This window comes from Ahaetulla prasina, chromosome 2 (assembly GCF_028640845.1).
Source record: "Ahaetulla prasina isolate Xishuangbanna chromosome 2, ASM2864084v1, whole genome shotgun sequence".
Taxonomy (NCBI): Eukaryota; Metazoa; Chordata; class Lepidosauria; order Squamata; family Colubridae; genus Ahaetulla; species Ahaetulla prasina.
This window is the reverse complement of record NC_080540.1, coordinates 211754316-211772956: the sequence shown is the minus strand read 5'-3', so window position 1 is coordinate 211772956 and position 18641 is coordinate 211754316. Positions and strand designations below refer to the sequence as shown.

General features: G+C 40.6%; 1 protein-coding gene across 2 annotated transcripts in view; it reads left to right on the top strand.

Moving 5' to 3' along the window:
* Positions 1–296: 296 nt before the first annotated feature.
* Positions 297–18641, top strand: part of ACO1 (aconitase 1) — a 56564-nt gene continuing 38219 nt past the window's right edge. Inside the window, exons 1-3 of one of the 2 annotated variants that reach the window (XM_058170602.1) lie at positions 297–432; positions 15997–16114; positions 17030–17198. In XM_058170602.1, coding sequence (XP_058026585.1) covers positions 16018–16114; positions 17030–17198 — 266 coding nt within the window. In that variant the 5' untranslated portion in view covers positions 297–432; positions 15997–16017. The remainder of the gene's footprint in view (positions 433–15996; positions 16115–17029; positions 17199–18641) is intronic. The other variant, XM_058170604.1, reaches the window with a different exon arrangement.

The following is an 18641-nucleotide window of genomic DNA, read 5'->3' as shown; positions in this document are numbered from 1 at the left end:
AATTTAGTTGCACGTCATTCCCCTCGCCCCCTTCCCCCAGCCACCCCGATTTAGCTTTGTAACAACTTGGCGATTCTGACGGTTGAAGATACGGCCGACTTTTTGGCCGACAGTAAATCCCGGGAGAAAAAAGGAAAGGGTGGCGGTAGCAAGTCGGTTTCGCCGATTCAGACGTGCAGCTTGTAAGACTCGGATCGGGACGCGGGAGAAGCAGCCAAGTGGGCGAGACGCGGACACACACGGGCTTTTTTTTTTTTTTCCTCGAAAGGGAGGCGGAGCAGCTGTTTTTCTTTGCCCGCCCCCTTGACCCGCGTGGGAGGAGCCTCTGGGAAGGCGGAGCAAGAGTGGCAGCAGTGGCGAGCACGGGGGTCGTTGCTTGGCCGATCTCTCCCGGCGCCGCGCAAAACAGCCGCCGCCGCTTTCTCCACCTGGGTAAGTCTCCGCGGCTTCTGGCTTTGGCGAGGACGCGCGTGCGCCAAGGAGAGCGCTACCTTTTTTTGGGTCCCTGTGGCTCAGCGTCCCGGGTTGCCGCTGAAGCTTCGGGACGGCCTGCCTTCCCTTTCCCTTTGCTCCGATCGCTTTCCTCCCTTTGTTCTTGCCGCCTTGCTCGCGAGTAATCCCGCTGGCGTGAGCGAGAGGCGCAGAACGCAGAGAGCTATCAGCAGCCTTTTATCCACGCAGCGAAGCTTCGCTGAAAGGCCCGGGGTGATTCGGCGGGCCACCTCCGGCGTTGGCCTCGGGGTTGTGGGAAGAAGACGCCTCTGACATTCGATTGGGAGTTTAATAGATTTTAAGAGATTAGCAAGAGTTAGAAGGGACCTTACAGATCATCTAGTCCAAACCCCCCCCCCGGCCAAGCAGGAGACCCTAACCTTAAAGACGCGCCTCTATGGAGATTCTCAGTCATCCAGGTCGTGGGTCTCCAACCTTGGCAACTTTAAGCCTGGCGGACGTCAACTCCCAGAAGCAAAGCTGGCTGGGGGTTCTGGGAGTTGAAGTCTGCCAGGCTTAAAGTTGGCAAGGTTGGAGACCCCTGATCCAGGTCGTGGTTGTTCCAAAGGGGCTCTTATTTTATTTTATTTTTTAAATTTTCCTAAGAGGCAACTGGACTTTTCTGGTTTTTCTTTGAAGACGTTTCGCTTCTCATCCAAGAACCTTCTTCAGCTCTGGGACCTCTTGGATGAGAAACGCCTGCAAAGGAAAACCAGAAAGTCCAGTTGCCTCTTGCGGGGTTGGTGGTGGGGGTGGGAAGCGCCTTTGGGTCTTAAGAAGCGTGTTGACAGAATCGCTTTCGGAGCATCTGGGGCGCTCTTCTTCAAAAGTAAGTTCGGAGGGAGGACAACTCGTCACCTAAAGGCAGATCAGAAGTGCTGGCTTGTTTCAACGTTCTTGTGTGTTCTTAATCGGCTTTCCACCCCCATCTAAATGATCCCGGAGCCCCTTGGATGAAAATTTTCCAAATTTTGCTGGTCACCAGTTATGCTTCCTGGGAATTACAGAGGTGTAGACAAGTAGAATTGAAGGACCTCAGGTCAAAAAGGGGCGCTCCAAATTCTATTTCCTTTTATACTTTATTTAATTGAGAGGGGACTGCCGTTTTGCCCCTTTGCAGTACATTTTTGGTGTTATTAAGCCTAGGAGAAAAAAGGGAACATTGGGGGGTGGGGGCTGGTCCATGCCTATTTATTCATCTTCTATTATGTTATATAAAGTTTTTCCGATGTGATTTGCTTCTGACTGAACCCAGTTGCCGAAAAGAACCTCTGAAGATGAATTCTTATTTGGGTTAACAACTTTTCTCAACAGTTCCTCCCATAGTTTTTCTTGGATCACCAGAAAACACTGCAGAAAGTCTGATGTTTGGTTTGCTGTAAAGAAAACTTTTACACTTCCTTGGATTACTATTGACTCAGCAATCTGAGGCTTTGCTTTCTTCTCATTTTTCAGATTTCCTCCTTTTCTTTTCTTTTTCTTTTTCTCCCCCCCCCCCCATTTATTCTCTGTGTCAGCAGGAGCAAAGTTCAGTGTCAGTTTCACAACACTTTTTTTTTCTTTTTCCTAAGGCTGAGAAAGACAGCCTAGGACAGAGGTCTCCAACCTTGGTCCCTTTAAGACTTGTGGACTTCAACTCCCACAGCTTTGCTGGCTGAGGGACTCTGGGAGTTGAAGTCCACAAGTCTTAAAGGGACCAAGGTTGGAGACCCCTGGCCTAGGAAACATGTCTTGGGTGGATCTTCATGTTTCTGTCAAAGCAGATTAAGAGTGATACAGCTTTTGTCTGTTGCTAATACACCTGTAAAGGGTTTCTTAAAAGAGCAATATTAAGACGGAGCATATTAAGCATTGACAGAACTCACCTGCTAGAGTTTAGAAGCTTTTCTTCTAAGAAATCTTAATTTTTTTTCTGCTGCTGCTACATTGTGAATATGAATAATGAATTGTAAAATCATTATGAAGACTCTCATCTGTCTGTGCCTTAAACTGTTAAAATTATATGGAGTTACATTCAGTGGTGGGTTGCTACCGGTTTGCCCCGAATTGGGCGAACTGGTAGTGGTGGCAGGAGGCTCCGCCCACCCACCTGGTGCAGAAGCAGCGCGCACACGCCCACAAGTGAATCAGTAGTGATGGGTTTTGAAACCCGCCTGTATTCCTTCATGATGCTCAGGATATTCACTCAGCCACACAGTCTTAAGTTGTGGTCATGACAGAGGTTCTCTTAAGTTCTACATGGAACTTTACTAAGTTAGAGGTTACCCTTAACTCCCCTTGATTGACCTTGGAAAGTCTAAAGAGAGAGAAACTTGGGAATGCACCACTAGCCCAGGAAATCCCAGGGCTGCAGGATAAACTGAGACAAGAACAACAAATCCACAAGCAAGCAACAAAATCGACGTTTTTGTCAGGCAAACATGTCCATGTGGTCAATAGGAGCAAAGCCCAACTCAAGGGAGAATCTTTACTTTTTAATCTCAAAAGTCTTATCCTGTTTCCCCGAAAATAAGACATCCCCTTATAAGCCCAATTGGCTTTGAGCGCATGAGCTAAAATAAGCCTCCCCACCCCAAAAAAATATTTAAACGCAGAGCTGGAAATCAGGTAAGACGGCAAGAGGAGCCCCATCTTGCTCCATGTGCCCCAAAATAATAAGGTGTCCCCGAAAATAAGCCCAAGCACTTATTTCAGGGTTCAAAAAAAATATAAGACAGGTTCTTATTTTCGGGGAAACACGGTAGTTGTATATTGTAACCTACATTGTAGCTTACTAAGTCATAATTTGCATTGCCCATGTTGCTGAATAAACTATATGTAGTTATGCTATACATTATATTAAGCCATAAAGGCTGGTTTGCAAGCTAGGCTTATATAGCATCCAAAGCCACAATTTTGTTTAACATATGGTATAAACCTCACCCAGAAATCTAGTTACTTCAGTAAAGCACAGGTTTTGTAATCATGAATAAGTAAATTTTGCTTTCATTACTTCTGGGTGGTAACTGTGAACTCAACCAATGCTGGTTTGTAAAGGGTCACCAAGGTGGTTTGTGCATTATAAAACTGGTTTATCAAAATAAACTAGCTTAACCCTTCAGTTTTTGCACTTTTCTCTCTCTTCTGAAGTGTTCACTTCTGTTTTGGTTGACCACAGCTTGTCATTCTCCAAACCCAAGAAATTAAAAATTCCTAACTCAGTTTTCTTTGAAAGCATCATGTTTAAGCCATGGGTTGTGAAGGTAAGATCTTTCAATAAACAGTAGTCAAGAGTACTGTTTTTATTAGTATAAATAAGCAGAAATAGGAAAACAGTGATTTTAAAAAAAATGCCTCCCTCTGTCTCTACCCAGAGAAGTAATGGAAATGGAGATTGTGTCCTTCATGAAAAAGTATTTCATACCTTTTAACATGCTGAATTGGCCTCTTGAAAATGCCATTTTTCTTCTACTCAGCTAGGCAAAAGCAAGCATGATTTGAAATGTTCACAGGTTCAGAACAGAAAATAGCACATGAGTGACATTGGTCATGGGATTTTTGTTGTTATGCTGTCTTTCGTGTTCCACATGAAATGCAGTTGCTGGTCTAAACTTCTTTCTATATTGAAACCAGTGACAATCTAACTAGATTTCTTTTGTAAAAGTCATCTGTTGATACAACTGACAGTAATAGTAATACACAAAGCTCTACTACGGTACCCCGATTGAATCTTGTGAGAATAACCCAGCTCACAGGTATCAGCAGAGGCATCTCTTGTGCTGTTGGCGCAAAGTTTTGAAGAGTTCTTCTTTCAAGTTACTTTGGCATAGTTTATAGGAGAATTAATTGGTGAGACGTATATGTAAAACAACCTGGGGGAAGTTTGAATGATTCCCCCCCCCCCGCTTTGCTTGGCAAAAGAGCAGCAGCTATTACATTTATTTATTTATTTTTTACTGTTCCACTGATGTTTACTTTCCACGTAAGAACGTAAATGTTCATGTGTTCCAAAGCTTAATTTTTTATTCCCAATTTACTCTATCGGTGATAGCAGAGATAAGCCATGTTGAAGCAGCAGTGCAAATGCAGCATTTCAGCACCACACGGGACAGGATTTTAAAGGTTGTGTCACAAGGTTGCAAAAGCTTTTTGGCATTTTCTGCAACTATGTGACACGTTTACTATGTTCACATGAGAGTAAACCTTTCTTGGCAGTTCTTGTAGACAAATACTGCTCCGGGCATCTATCTTCTGTTCCCTACAAAACGTTCTTGTGATTATGTAATAAAGGGAGAATTTCACAACTCCACTCCTGTGTTAATGGACCTCTAGTTCTTTTAATAAAAGAAATAAGGCTATGATTTTATTCTGTAATCTGAATGAATCACATTGATGTGATTTTTTCTCTCTCATTCTTTACTTGAGATCTCAAATATTTTCCTATATTGGATTTTTAAAAATACTATATGTGTGAAAAATAGTTATTTTTCTCATAGGATGGCATGTATATGAATGAGGATTTGTAACTAAGATCAACAACTTACACTAAACTGTAATATGGTTTGGCTTAGTATGTTGAATGAAGCCAACAATTACAGTTTGTAATCATAAAGGTAAAGGTTCCCCTCGCACATATGTGGTAGTCGTTCCTGACTCTAGGAGGCAGTGTTCATCTCCATTTCAAAGCTGAAGAGCCAGCACTGTCCGAAGACGTCTCCGTGGTCATGTGGCCAGCATGATTCAACGGCAAATGCTGTTACCTTCCCACCAAAGGTGGTCCCTATTTTTCTACTTGCATTTTTTACGTGCTTTCGAACTGCTAGGCTGGCAGAAGCTGGGACAAATAACGGGAGATCACCCCGTTACCTGGCACTAGGGATTCGAATCACTGAACTGCCGACCTTTCAATCAACAAGCTTAGCATCTTAGCCACTGAGCCACCGTATTCCCTTGTAATCATAGTTGTGGCTTATTATTATGTTTGGAGTCATCTTATTTGACTTATTCTTTAAACCATGGTTTGGTGGATTAGTTAAATGGGCCTGTATATGTGTGCAAATTTAATTTTCTTTCAGGTATGCTCTTACACTGTTCTCTGTTTCCTGAGTTAGTTCTTTTCTGTCATAATCCACACATACAGTATTACTGTACAGTTTACCTGAGATTGATATCAAGCAGGTAAATTACATGTGTCCTTCTGATGATTAAAGTGAGAATTTTTGATTAAGTCTATTGATAACTTTATAACTTTATAAAGGTACCATATTTTTGGGACTATAAGACACACCGGAGTATAAGACGCACCTTAGTTTTTGGGGAAGAAAATAAGAAAAAAGCTGATTGGGGGTGGATCGGCCTCCAGAATACCCCCAATCAGCTGTTCCCAGAGGTGAACTTTAGCAACAGGTTCATTGGTTGTGAGCTCTGCGCCTTGCTTTTTTTCAGCCTCTCAAACGGAGGTTTGAGAGGCTGAAAAAAGCTTCTGAAACCTCCGTTTGAGAGGCTTTCTTTCAGCCTCTGAAACCTCCGCTTCAAAGGCTGGGCAGGGCTACATTCGGTGTATAAGGCGCATCCAAATTTTCACCCTCTTTTAGGGGGGAAAAAGGTGCGTCTTATACTCCAAAAAAATATGGTAGTTGTAGATCCTTCTTTCAAAACCAGGTCATCTCTAAAAAGTTGCAACCTGTAAAATGTTTTGCTTCTTGAATATTTTTCAGAAAGAAGGAAGGATACATGCCTCTTTTTGGAAACTGTGACTGAATCTGGAAAAATATCTCCTTGCTGGAAATAAGACTTTACCTTTTAGTCACTTCTTAAATCTCTGGAACTTACGAGTGACATTAGTTTTTAAGAGAGGTAAAGGTAGCAAAATTTAGGGTAACTTTTTGTAGCAGAGGTCAGCAATATCCATTTCAGTCATGTCCACTAAAGAAACCATTTCCTAATTTTAACTGGGGTTGAATTAATTTATATGAATTTTAAGGGTTTTTAGGTTCAAACGTTTTAAATCTCTGCCAATTATATAATAAGTTTTTTAATCTTTGTTTTAGTTGTACACTGTTATTGTTTTATATTGGCTGTAAACAGCCCTGAGTCCTTCGGGAGAAGGGCGGTATAAAAATCTAATAAATAAATAAATAAATAAATAACCAGATGAACCTCCCATGTTAGCTGAACTACAGGTAGTCTTCTATTCAAAAACAAAATACCGTAAATTCATAAGAAGCCCAAATAACCAAAGAAGGATGGTTGCACCTTCAAGAAAATAGTATAACCATTTAATTAATATTATTGGATTCACTTTTGTTTTTTTAGCTTTATGCTGCTCAGGCATTGGTGAATTCTGAGAGAGGGGTAAAGTTATCCTAAAATCTGCCCAAATGGGACAGGAGAAGGATCCACCTCTCAATACTCTCTTTGGCCTTCCAAATATTGGAAGGAAATATTTTTCCAAAGCACTGTAGAGAAAGATCAAGTCTCAATTCAATTCAAGCTCAACTTTATTGTGACTTTATGGTTACTATCAATGTAGATGTAACCATACATGTAATTTTCTTGGCACAGAGCAGAAAAGACAAATGATTCAGTGCAGATGATAACTATTTTAACAGCAGCTAATTGAGGTAAACTTTCATGCAAACTAACTTAGTTTTAGTTTTGTCCTAATTCCTTCCACTATGCCCCCACGCCGAAAGGTGGTGTTCTCTTGATCTGGTTTCCCTTGGTGGCTAACAAAATAAAAATTTGTTCTGCAGACAACTAGAATTATACTAAACACAAATACCATTTAAACACTTAAGTAAGAGTCCTGAGTGTGAAATAAGTGGGAAGGGGAGTGTTCAAAGCTACAACAGAATGGGACACAGTCCTTCTGCACCTTGTCATACATCCCAGCCTCAATTATCTTTCCCGGGAACACATACCTGCTTCTGCTTTCAACATCAGTTGCTGTAATTATTGCATAATTTGCATTGTGCCAAGATTTAAGATCAGGTGATTAGCACTGATAAAAGACATTCTGGTTCTGGCTTTCTTATTTTCTGCATGTGAAAGCCAAGCACAGCTATTCAGGACAGAGTATATCTAAGATCAATGCGCACAACATTAAATGGGTAGAATGTCTTTTGATCTGGATCAGTACAAATGTTTTTCCAATCAATGGATTTTAATCATATCACATACCCCCCCACACATCTCCAGCTTGTAAAAATACTCGCTTGACTGCTCTAACTAGTGGCTTAAAGAGGAGCACGTGCTTGCAGAATCTGTCTCTTCCTTGGGGAATTCTCTGCATTAAGTTGGGAATTCAATTGCTGTTTTTTTCCATCTTCAACAGATCGCTTGGGATGTGCTTGGGATGAAACACGTATGTATCTTTTCCCCAGGATCTCTTTATAGGCAAACTTTCTCAGCCTTGGGCCCTCTGTATGGGGAAATACCATGTTTCCCCCGAAAATAAGACCCTGTCTTAAATTTTTTGAACCCTGAAATAAGCGCTTGGCCTTATTGCCATGTGCTCAAAATCATGTGCCCGATTAGGCTTATTATCGGGATGTCTTATTTTGGGGGAAAGAGGGTACTTACTCCCAACAGGGATATTCTGGGAATTCACACATCTGGATAATCCCAAGTCTGGGAAGACTGGCATAAGACTTGTAATGGAGAAGATTGACTGTATCAGCCAATCTACTGAGATCGCAGCACTTTCAATCAGCTAATCAGTTGTGTGCAGTTTCTGAAATACATGGAAATAAACACTTTGAAGTTGGTTGAATTTAATTCTAAGTGGGCATACACAGGCTTGAGTTTTTAAGGTCCCTTCTTAGCTTCTTATGATTCTTTATTTGCTCAAAACGAAAGAATGTGTGTGCATAGAATTTTTAATTCAGAGTCAGCTCATAGAAGATAGTGGTGGTGATCCAGTTAAGTTAGGTACTGTCAAATTTCTACCTTCTCTCCTTTTTTCCCCCTTCTCACAATGCTTTCTCTGGAAACCTAGAGAGAAAATATCCCATGCTTTTTAAATTAAATGTATAACATTGCACGGTGGATTTTTTAAAATGTTGGTTAAACTGAAAAGTTGTGGGAGGGGAGGTAACAATTCCTGATAAAGTAAATGGCAAACCCCTTCCATAGTTAAGAAAACTTTATGAATCCAGAGTAATTCAAGAGTGTTTTTACCAGTTTCTAAACTCTGTGTTTGCTTTCTTCTGCCTAGAAATTGAAGCTTGGGAAGAAGTATTCAGCCCAGAATAGAAGATACAGTTACACATATCATCAGTTGAATTTAGTTGATAGTGATTTCCATTGATTTGGATAGTTGAAAATCACAGTTAGTGCCTGGAAGAAAATATGGCAGTATGGAAGGATTCTGTTTTCCATCGTACTCTGTTCAATTCCCCTCTTCATTCATTTTTTCCTACTTTTCCCTGCCTGAACTATTACCTAAGCATCTTGAAGTAGTTGACAGGTTCAATCTTTATTGGATTAGCCTGCCTTTGCTGGTTGCCTTTTATTTGTGATGTTTGCTTTAAGATTTCATTTGCTTTTGTACAAGTCTTGGTTTCCCTACACCTCTTTGGCATGTTGATGGAGCTATTTTGGCCATACAAGTCAAGGAATTTTCCTCCATATGAGAAGGAATAAGTGCTTGATGGCCAAGGATGCAGGATTTGATCCATTTTATGGCAAGCTTTTTTTAAAAATAAATAAATAAAACTTATTCTCCTTTCATTGTGTCTGTTGCTGTGGGTCAAAATGTATGATTGACTAGAACATATTTCTCTCCAATGAGCAGTAGATTCTTATGCTTTATTTGTTTACTCCTAATGTCAAAAAAAAAAAGGGACACGGTGGCTCAGGGGCTAAGACAGCTGAGCTTGTCGATCGAAAGGTCGGCAGTTCGGCAGTTCGAATCCCTACTGCTGCCATGTAACGGGGTGAGCTCCCATTACTTGTCCCAGCTTCTGCCAACCTAGCAGTTTCGAAAGCACATAAAAATGCAAGTAGAAAAAATAGGGACCACATTTGGTGGGAAGGTAACAGTGTTCCGTGCGCCTTTGGCGTTGAGTCATGCCGCCCACATGACCACGGAGACGTCTTCAGACAGCGCTGGCTCTTCGGCTTTGAAACGGAGATGAGCACTGCCCCCTAGAGTCAGCAACGACTAGCACGTATGTGCGAGAGGAACCTTTACCTTTACCTTTAATGTCAGAAAATCTTAACTATCTTGAAAATAAAACCAGTGGGGAACAATAATTACAAAGTGAGGAATAGGAAGGCGGTAATAATTAGAAGTAAGCAGACACGGAGTGAACAGATCAAGGCATAATTCTTTTAAAGTCTTGGTTTAAAATGTTAGGGTCCCATTCTTTTGAAGTACCCTGCCCCAGGTAATTCAGGCCAATTAAGGGTAGTGCCTCTACTTGTGATTTAAGCTCAGTAGTCTTTAACGTTGAGGCTTAGTTGGTAGATTATATAGACTGTGAATTATTTCAGATTTGTGGTTTTGGCATTTCTAGAATGGTAAGTGTTGCAAAATCTGATTTAAGACAGTCGAAACCTCCTGTGTGAAGGAAGGTTTATTTTCATCAATATCACTCACACGGGTCCAAAAACTGATCAACCAGGAGGACATGTTCACTGTGCCATAGACAAGAGGCAAAGGCAGCCGTTTTTAGAAGTTCCTGGAAAATTCGTAAATGGAAATATAGATATAGATCTGAGATAACCTCCAACCAAAAACTCTCTGTAGTGCTTTTATGGACAGACGGTTGACAGGTGAAAAACCAGAACTGGTTTAAATCTGAGGGTTCCGGTTAAATTTCCTTATTCAAACAAAAATAATATTCTAGGCAACTCAGAATTCTATGCTAAAATCTCTTTAGTATTTCAGATTATAAATACCCAGATGAAAGATTCACAGTTCAAAGGTGGGGAGGGGCAGATCTTCAAGATTACTTATTTTTTTACCCCTCTTGAGCAAAAAGGTCAGTAATTTGTCCAGACAGCCAGAAGAAACATCCTTATTTTTCCTCAATAGGCCCTGCAACATCCTTGTAGCATCTACAGGTAGTTTTTGCTTAACATCAATTCATTCAGTGATCAGTTACGAGGGTGCTGAACAAAGAGACTTATGATCGGTCCTTGAAGTTCCAGCTGTTGTGGGGTGTCTACAGTCATGTGAACAAAATTTGTGCCCAGCCACATTTATGCCTGCCTTTTGGTTGCCCTCTTAGCCATGTCAGCTGCTCCACTGCACGGCCATGTTCCCCACCATCACATTTTCCAGATTGCGTGCCATTACTGACCCAGCTGGGCCCTTCTTTGGCACGTCCACCTTTTCCATTCACAGAAGAATGCCCTGGATGTTGTCTGAACTAAAAGCCCTGGCTGATTCACAAATGGAGACCCTGGACAGCACACGCAACAAGTCCTAGCTATACTGGTTCAAATGAAAGTGGTGCAAAAGAAAGCTCTGGCAGATACATAGTGGCACATGGTGTGCTGGGCATGGTGGTAGTAGACAGGTTTGGGAGGGAGAAACAGCTCGGAGCAACAGGTAGGCATGCAGCTAGAAGTTCAGAGATGGGCAAGGGAGTCCAAAAGGAGGCAGTTCCTTACCTTAACAAGCCCGGGGTTGAAAGGGACCAAGCTGGGAATGGCTTGGATCAGGATGGATACTCACCTAATGACCAATGGGATCCAGTTAACAATTTAATGAAAAGAAGGACTAGGGGAGACATGATAGCAGTGTTCCAATATCTCAGGGGCTGCCACAAAGAACAAGCTATTCTCCAAAGCACCTGAGGGCAGGACAAGAAGCAATGGGTGGAAACTAATCAAGGAGAGAAGCAACTTAGAACTAAGGAGAAATTTCCTGACAATTAGAACAATTAATCAGTGGAACAACTTGCCTCCAGAAGTTGTGAATGCTCCAACACTGGACGTTTTTAAGAAGATGTTGGATAACCATTTGTCTGAAGTGGTGTAGGGTTTCCTGCTTAAGCAGTGGGTTGGACTAGAAGACCTCCAAGGTCCCTTCCAACTCTGTTATTCTGTTCTATTAACAGTGGCAGTGGGCAGCCTGGGATTGCTATGGTATCACTAAGCAATTCAGTCACATGAAGTTGTCCTATATGATTCCATTGCTTAGCTACAGAAATTCCAATCCCAATTATTGTTGTTATGGTTGAAGACTACTGTACAGGTAATCCTCGATTTAACAAGAGTTCATTTAGTGACCCTCAAAGTTACAACGGCTCTGGAAAAAATAACTTATAACTGTTTTTCACACTTAGGACTGTTGCAGCACCCCTGTGGTCACGTGATCAAAATTTGGATGCTTGGCAACTGATCTGTATTTACAACGGTTGCAGTGTCCCAGAGTCATGTGATTCCTTTTTGTGATCTTTCGACAAGCAAAGACAATGGGGAAGCCAGATTTACTTAATAACCATGTTACTAACTTAACAACTGCAATGATTCACTTAACAAATGGGGCAAGAAAGGTTGTAAAATGGGGCAAAAGTCACTCAACAAATGTCTTACTTCACTACATAAAGTTGAGGATTACCTGTATTGCTCCAGCTGTTGACCTAATTTTACAATAAGCCTGTCAGGGTTCAAAGTAACATACCGATAGCAAACAAAACTCTGAGGCAGGCAATTTCCTCAAAGAATGGGTTTATTGAATATGTCATATTGGCACAAGCTGGTGAAAACTGACTCTGATTCTTCTCGTGGTTCTCACCTAATTAAAAGTAAAAGTTTGTCACTTTCTCAAAACAATCAGTCACATGGTCCAATCAGGATACTGTCCAGTTGCTGTGTGACCCCAGTCCCCTCCTTCCGACCACCTGCAGGAATGTCCTTGGTTCCCAAGAGAAAGTATATTGTTTTGACTACAACATCCCAACTATTTCCATTCCCCCCCCACATCCCTCTCCTTCAGTGTGTCAGCCTTGAAATCTCAAAATGGCCTCAGTCAGGCCAGCTTCAGGGTTGACAAAGCCTTGATAGTGAATGGTGTCCATTTTCCACAGTTTGGATAACAGGCTTTCTCTAATGAAAATGGCCTGCTTGTTTAGAAGGTGGTCAGTATAATGAGAAGAATGAATGATCAAAAGCATCATTCTGTCTGTCAGTATCATCCCTCCGCAGCTAAAAACTGCAGAACAGTCTGGACCTTATATCCACGTAGCACATTTAAAGTTCAGATGCCTTTTGAGGCCAACGGCAGCTTTTCAATTGATTTCTGTAAGGTCAGGTTGCAGTTAGTGTACTGTAAAAGGCAAGGCATGGTGTCTATAGTATTGCAAGCCATGAACTTCAGTCCAGATATCCTTATCTTTGGTGCCCTGGTGTTTACGCTGTATGGAATATAACTGCCTCCTTTTGTGCAAAAGCCTTGAAGCAGAGAAGTAATTGCATTTGCTTTTTAACGCCCAAGACTTAATTGCTTTTAGAAGAACAGTTGATTTTAAAAAGGTAATTATTCCACCGCTTGTTTTTAAAAGCGATCCTTTATCAATTAGTTTTTGATTCCGTTATCTCATAACTGGTTGTTGTTTTTTGAGCATGGTAAAAAGTATATCTTGTCTTTACCTTGGTTTCTCGTTTACAAATGATATTCAGCAAGCATTGATCTACTTCTGAATACTGATTGTCCTCCCTTTCTTGTGATGGTTTAAATACTGGTATGTGTGTTGACATAACTGTTGCATTTAAACTTTATAGAATTAAAGGACACTTTTATAACTAATGCAGCATAAATATGAAATGCGCAGTCAAATCTGGTGATGATTATCGTCTTTTCAAATCATTTCAACCAACTTAGCAATAATTATTTTTACAGAAGAGCAATTATTTATAAAAAGAAATGAAACAGACGTGCTTCGTTTTACTGTTGTATAAATTTATGGATTGTAAAATACTGGGCTCTATGTCATCTATGTCAAAATTGCAATGAGCTGTGTTATTTAATAATGGGGATCTATAACTGACTTATCCTACAAGAACTCTAGCTTGTTAAAGTATAGGAAATGCTTTAGATATTTGAAAATGCTGTAAAAAAATATAATAGTAATAGTTACTTTAGTAGTACCAATGATACAAATTAGTAAGATAATATAATCTTTCCTTATTGTTAAAGAAAATAAACATACACATACCCTGAAAAATATGGAACTTTAAATAATGCTAAGTGCTAATACAATAACAAATAATTTATATGACACCACATTGATTTCAGTCGACTTATGGGCACAATTGAGCCCAATGTTTACATTGCTAAGTGAAACATTTGTTAAGTGAGTTTTGCCCCATTTTGCAACCTTTCTTGCCACAATTGTTAAGTGAATCATTGCAATTGTTAAGTTAGCAACATGGTTGTTAAGTGAATCTGACTTCCCCATTGACTTTGCTTGTCAGAAGGTCGCAAAAGCGGATCACATGACTCCAAGACATTGCAACCGTCATAAATATGAACCACGTGCCAAGCATCTGAATTTTGATCATGTGATCCTGGAGATGCTGCAGTGGTTGTAAGTGTGAAAGACGGTCATAAGTCACTTTTTTCAGTGCCGTTGTAACTTTGAACTATCATTAAATGAATTGCTATAATCCGAGGACTACCTAAATTTGATCACTTACAGCAGGGATTTCCAAACTTGGCAACTTTAAGACTTGTGTGTTTTCAACTCCCAGAATTCCTCAGTCAGATGGCTGGGAGTTGAAGTCCACAAGTCTTAAAGTTATTAAAACTTTGGAGACCCCTGATGTACAGCATGGATTGGGAACCTATTGATTGTATGTGGCTTTCATATTTTTTTTCTGAGTCCCTAATGTGCAGCATACAATTTTGTGGTTTTTAGGATTAAGGGACATGGTGACTCAGTGGCTAAGATGCTGAGCTTGTCAATCAGAAAGTCGGCAGTTTAGCGGTTCGAATCCCTAGTGTCGCATTACGGGGTGAGCTCCCGTTACTTGTCCCAGCTTCTGCCAACCTAGCAGTTTGAAAGCACATAAAAAATGCAAATAGATTCTGAAAGGGACTTGGTAAAGGACTGTATGATAAAGTGGGCACAAAATTTTCAGGAGCCAATATTATTGGAAACTTTGGAAAAAATTTGGGTTAGAAATGTTAAATTCACGCAGGCACAGAATCTGAGGGAAAATTTTTATAAAATGTTTTATAGATGGCACTTAGATCCTAAGAAATTATCGTGTATGTACCCAGATATGCAAGCAAAATGTTGGAGATGTAATTGTGATGATGCTACATATTTTCATATTTGGTGGACTTGTAAGGATATAAAGGCCTTTTGGATAAAAATTTGGTGGATTTTACAAAATGTTTTGAAAAAGAAGATGAAGTTCCTGCCACAATTTTTTTTGTTGGGAATTATTACGGACTGTACAGTAATTGAGACTAAATTGATTTTAAATTTAATAACAGCAGCAAGATTACTAATAGGACAATACTGGAAGGAAAAAGAAGTACCTAAAATAGAAGAATGGATATTGAAAGTTGCCAATTCGGCTGAGATGGCGAAGATATCAGCCTTTTTGAAAGACAATACGCAAGAAAGATACTTAAAGGAATGGGAAAAATGGATTGACTATATTCAAAGTAGATATCAGACTAAGAGTTATCAGACTGTTTTTGAATGATTATGATGTATTATTTTTTATTGTTTTCGGGGGAAGTTAGGAATTGATGATTGTAGGGGTATAATTAAGTTGGGACGAAATTTTTTTAGCATATGTTTGTTTTATTTTTAACTATACCTTGTGCTCGTTCCGGGAAGTGGGGGGGGGTTGTGAAGGGAGGGGGGAGGGGAGGGGGGGAAAGGGGGAAAAAAATTTCTGTAAAACTTTGAATAAAAAAAAATGCAAATAGAAAAATAGGGACCACCTTTGGTGGGAAGGTGTTCCGTACTCCTCTGGCGTTCAGTCTTGCCAGCCACATGACCACGGAGATGTCTTCGGACAGCGCTGGCTCTTTGGCTTTGAAACGGAGATGAGTACCACCCCCTAGAGTCGGAACGACTAGCACATATGTGCAAGGGGAACCTTTACCTTTTACCTTAGGATTAATTTAATGTGATTTGTCTTAGACTTTTAAAATAGGTTTCTTTTTCCTCAATACTGAGATCTTCAGTTGTAAAGAAAGAAAAGACAAAGAATAATATGGAACTCTAACTAGGGAAAAAATACTTGCCCCAAGCATATCCTAGACATATTTAAATTGATCGTCTTAAGAACCAGTTTGGTTAAAGCACCAGGCTAGAAAGCCAGAGATCATGAGTCAAAGTCTTGCCTTAGCAATGAAAGCTATTGAGCCAGTCACTCTCTTTCTCAGGTCAACCAACTCACAGAATTGTTGCTATGGGAAAAATAGGAGGAAGATACGTTGGGTATGTTCGCCACCTGGGGTTCTTTGTAAAAATAATAAAGGAATGCAAATTAATAAAAACTCTTCAAATAAAATCCGGCGATATAACCCTGTTTTATATTTCTCAGCAGTAACAAGACTTTACAACAATGAGCAACCCCTTTGAACACCTCACGGAGCCTCTGGATTTAGGCCAATCAGCAAAGAAGTTCTTCAATCTGAATCATTTGAAAGACGCCAGATATGGTACGTCAGCTATGGTCAAAAGGGATTATGCCTGAATTCACCTCTACTTTCACAGCGCTTTCATCTGTTGATAGTTCTTGATGGTCACTTCGACTTTGTCCTTTAGAGATCCATAGCTCATTGGAAAACACAAGCAAAAAAAAGTGTCAGATTTTAGGACTTTTCATCTCCAGCTAGAAAGTTGAAGTATGGAAGGGCTGGTTTTGAAGCATTATTGCCCTTCAAAAGGACACATGTTGGATCAAAGGTCTGAAACACTTTTTCTATTTTGTGTGAAAAGAAGTATGAAGAAATATTTCTCCTAACCATCCAAGTGGCTTTCATCAGGCAACCCAACCCCTTGCAGCTTCCCAGATATATTTGCGACCAGTCTCCATATGTATAGATGTCACTTTCTCCTTGTTTATTACAGAAAGTCGTATCTTTTTCTTTGTATTGCAGCTTCCCTACCTGATAGACTCTCAGTGGGGTGGGTCTCCAAGTTCCAGAATTATTAGTTGTTGGTCTAAAGCAGGGGTTTCAAACTCACGGCCCATGGGCCGGATCCAGCCCGTGGAGTACTTAAATCTGGCCTGCGGTGCCGCCCTGGAAACAGTGAAGGACCAGCCCGCGGTGCCTCTGCCAGCCAAAATGGGCTCCTGAGTTCCATTTTCGGCTGCGATGGCCTCCTGCAACCCTCTGCCAGCAAAAACGGAGCTCAGAATTTTTAACAATATATGGCTGGATGGTGATTGTGGGAGTTAACATTGGGTGTGTGCCCAAATGAGAAGAGTCTTCTGTATTGTGTCTTTAGTTTTAATTCAGAGAGATGCTCCCTCTTGATGTGAAACAAATGTTTGAACATCTCAGCTTCTTTTTCTGAGTCTTCTTCTCATTTCATTCTTTCCTCCCCCTCCCTTTTCCTTTCTTTCCCAGCACATTTACCATTTTCTATCAGAATCTTGCTCGAGGCTGCAATTCGCAACTGTGATGAGTTTCTTGTGAAAAAAAACGACGTTGAAAATATCCTCAACTGGAAAGTGATGCAGCACAAAAATATCGAAGTGCCATTTAAGCCTGCTCGGGTTATTCTGCAAGACTTTACGTGAGTTCTATACATATATATATATCTCATTTTTAGTTGCACCCACTTTTTCTCAGTTAGCTTACCTTTGGTGGAGAACATCTGGCAAAAATGTGAGCTTTGTAATATTTTGGGTTAAATATAGGTAGCCCTCAGCTTATGACCACAATTGAGCGCAACGTTTCTGTTGCTAAGCAAGACAGTTGTTAAGTGTATCACTGCAGTTGTTAAGTTAGTAACACGGTTGTTAAGTGAATCTGACTTCCCCATTAAGTTTGTTCGTCAGAAGGTCACCAAAGATGATCACATGACCCCAAGACACAGCAACAGTCATAAATACATGTCTGTTGCCAAGTATCCAGATTCTGATCACGTGACCATGGGAATGCTAGAACGGTCAAGTGAAAAATGGTCATAGGTTACTTTTTTCAGTGGTATTGTAACTTTGAACAGTCACTAAGTGAATGGTTTTAAATTGAGGACTGCTTGTACCACAGATTGCACTGGGTTCAGAGGTGGTATTCAGCAGGTTCTGACCAGTCCTGGAGAACCGGTAGTGGAAATTTTGAGTAGTTCGGAGAATCGGTAAATAACATCTCTGACTGGCCCCGCCCCCATCTATTCTCTGCCTCCCAAGTCCCAGCTGATTGGGAAGAAATGGGAATTTTGCAGTAACCTTCCCCTGGAGTGCAGAGGGAATAGAGATTTTACAGTATCCTTCCTCTGCCATGCCCACCAAGCCCCGCCCTGCCCACCAAGCCCCGCCCACAGAACCGGTAGTAAAAAAATTTGAATTCCACCACTGACTGGGTTGAAAACTTATAAACAGACAGCATTAGTCTGTTTCTAGGAAAACATTCTGTTCATGCTCATGAATATCTCAAGCAAAATTCACCAAAAACACTGCCTTTTGACATTTTAGCAGACTATAAATCCAGATGTTGGGTTGTAGTTGTCTACTAAGAATCCTCATGCAAGTAATTTATTTCCAGTTTGAGAACCCTTTCAATATATTTAAAATTCAACAATTTTCAGAATGATTATTTTAGTTAGGAATTACAAGATGTATTGAACCATAGTGGCGCAGTGTTTAGAATGCAGTACTGCAGGCTATTTCTGCTCACTGCTGGCTGCCAGCAGTTTGGCAGTTTGAGTCTCACCAGGCTCAAGGTTGCCTCAGCCTTCCATCCTTCCAAGGTGAGTAAAATGAGGACCCAGATTATTGGGGGCAATAGGCTGACTCTGTAAATTGCTTAGAGAGGGCTGTAAAAGCACTGTGAAGCGGTATATAAGTCTAAGTGCTATTGCTATTTGTATCATGTTGGCCTACATGATACAAATCGCTACAATTCAATACAAATTGACTAAGTGTTTTTTTCTCAATAGTGGCTATCCACAGCTAACATTGTGTCTCCTGATTTTAAGGAGTACTCTTCCAAAAAAAAGCAGTTACAGAAAATAACT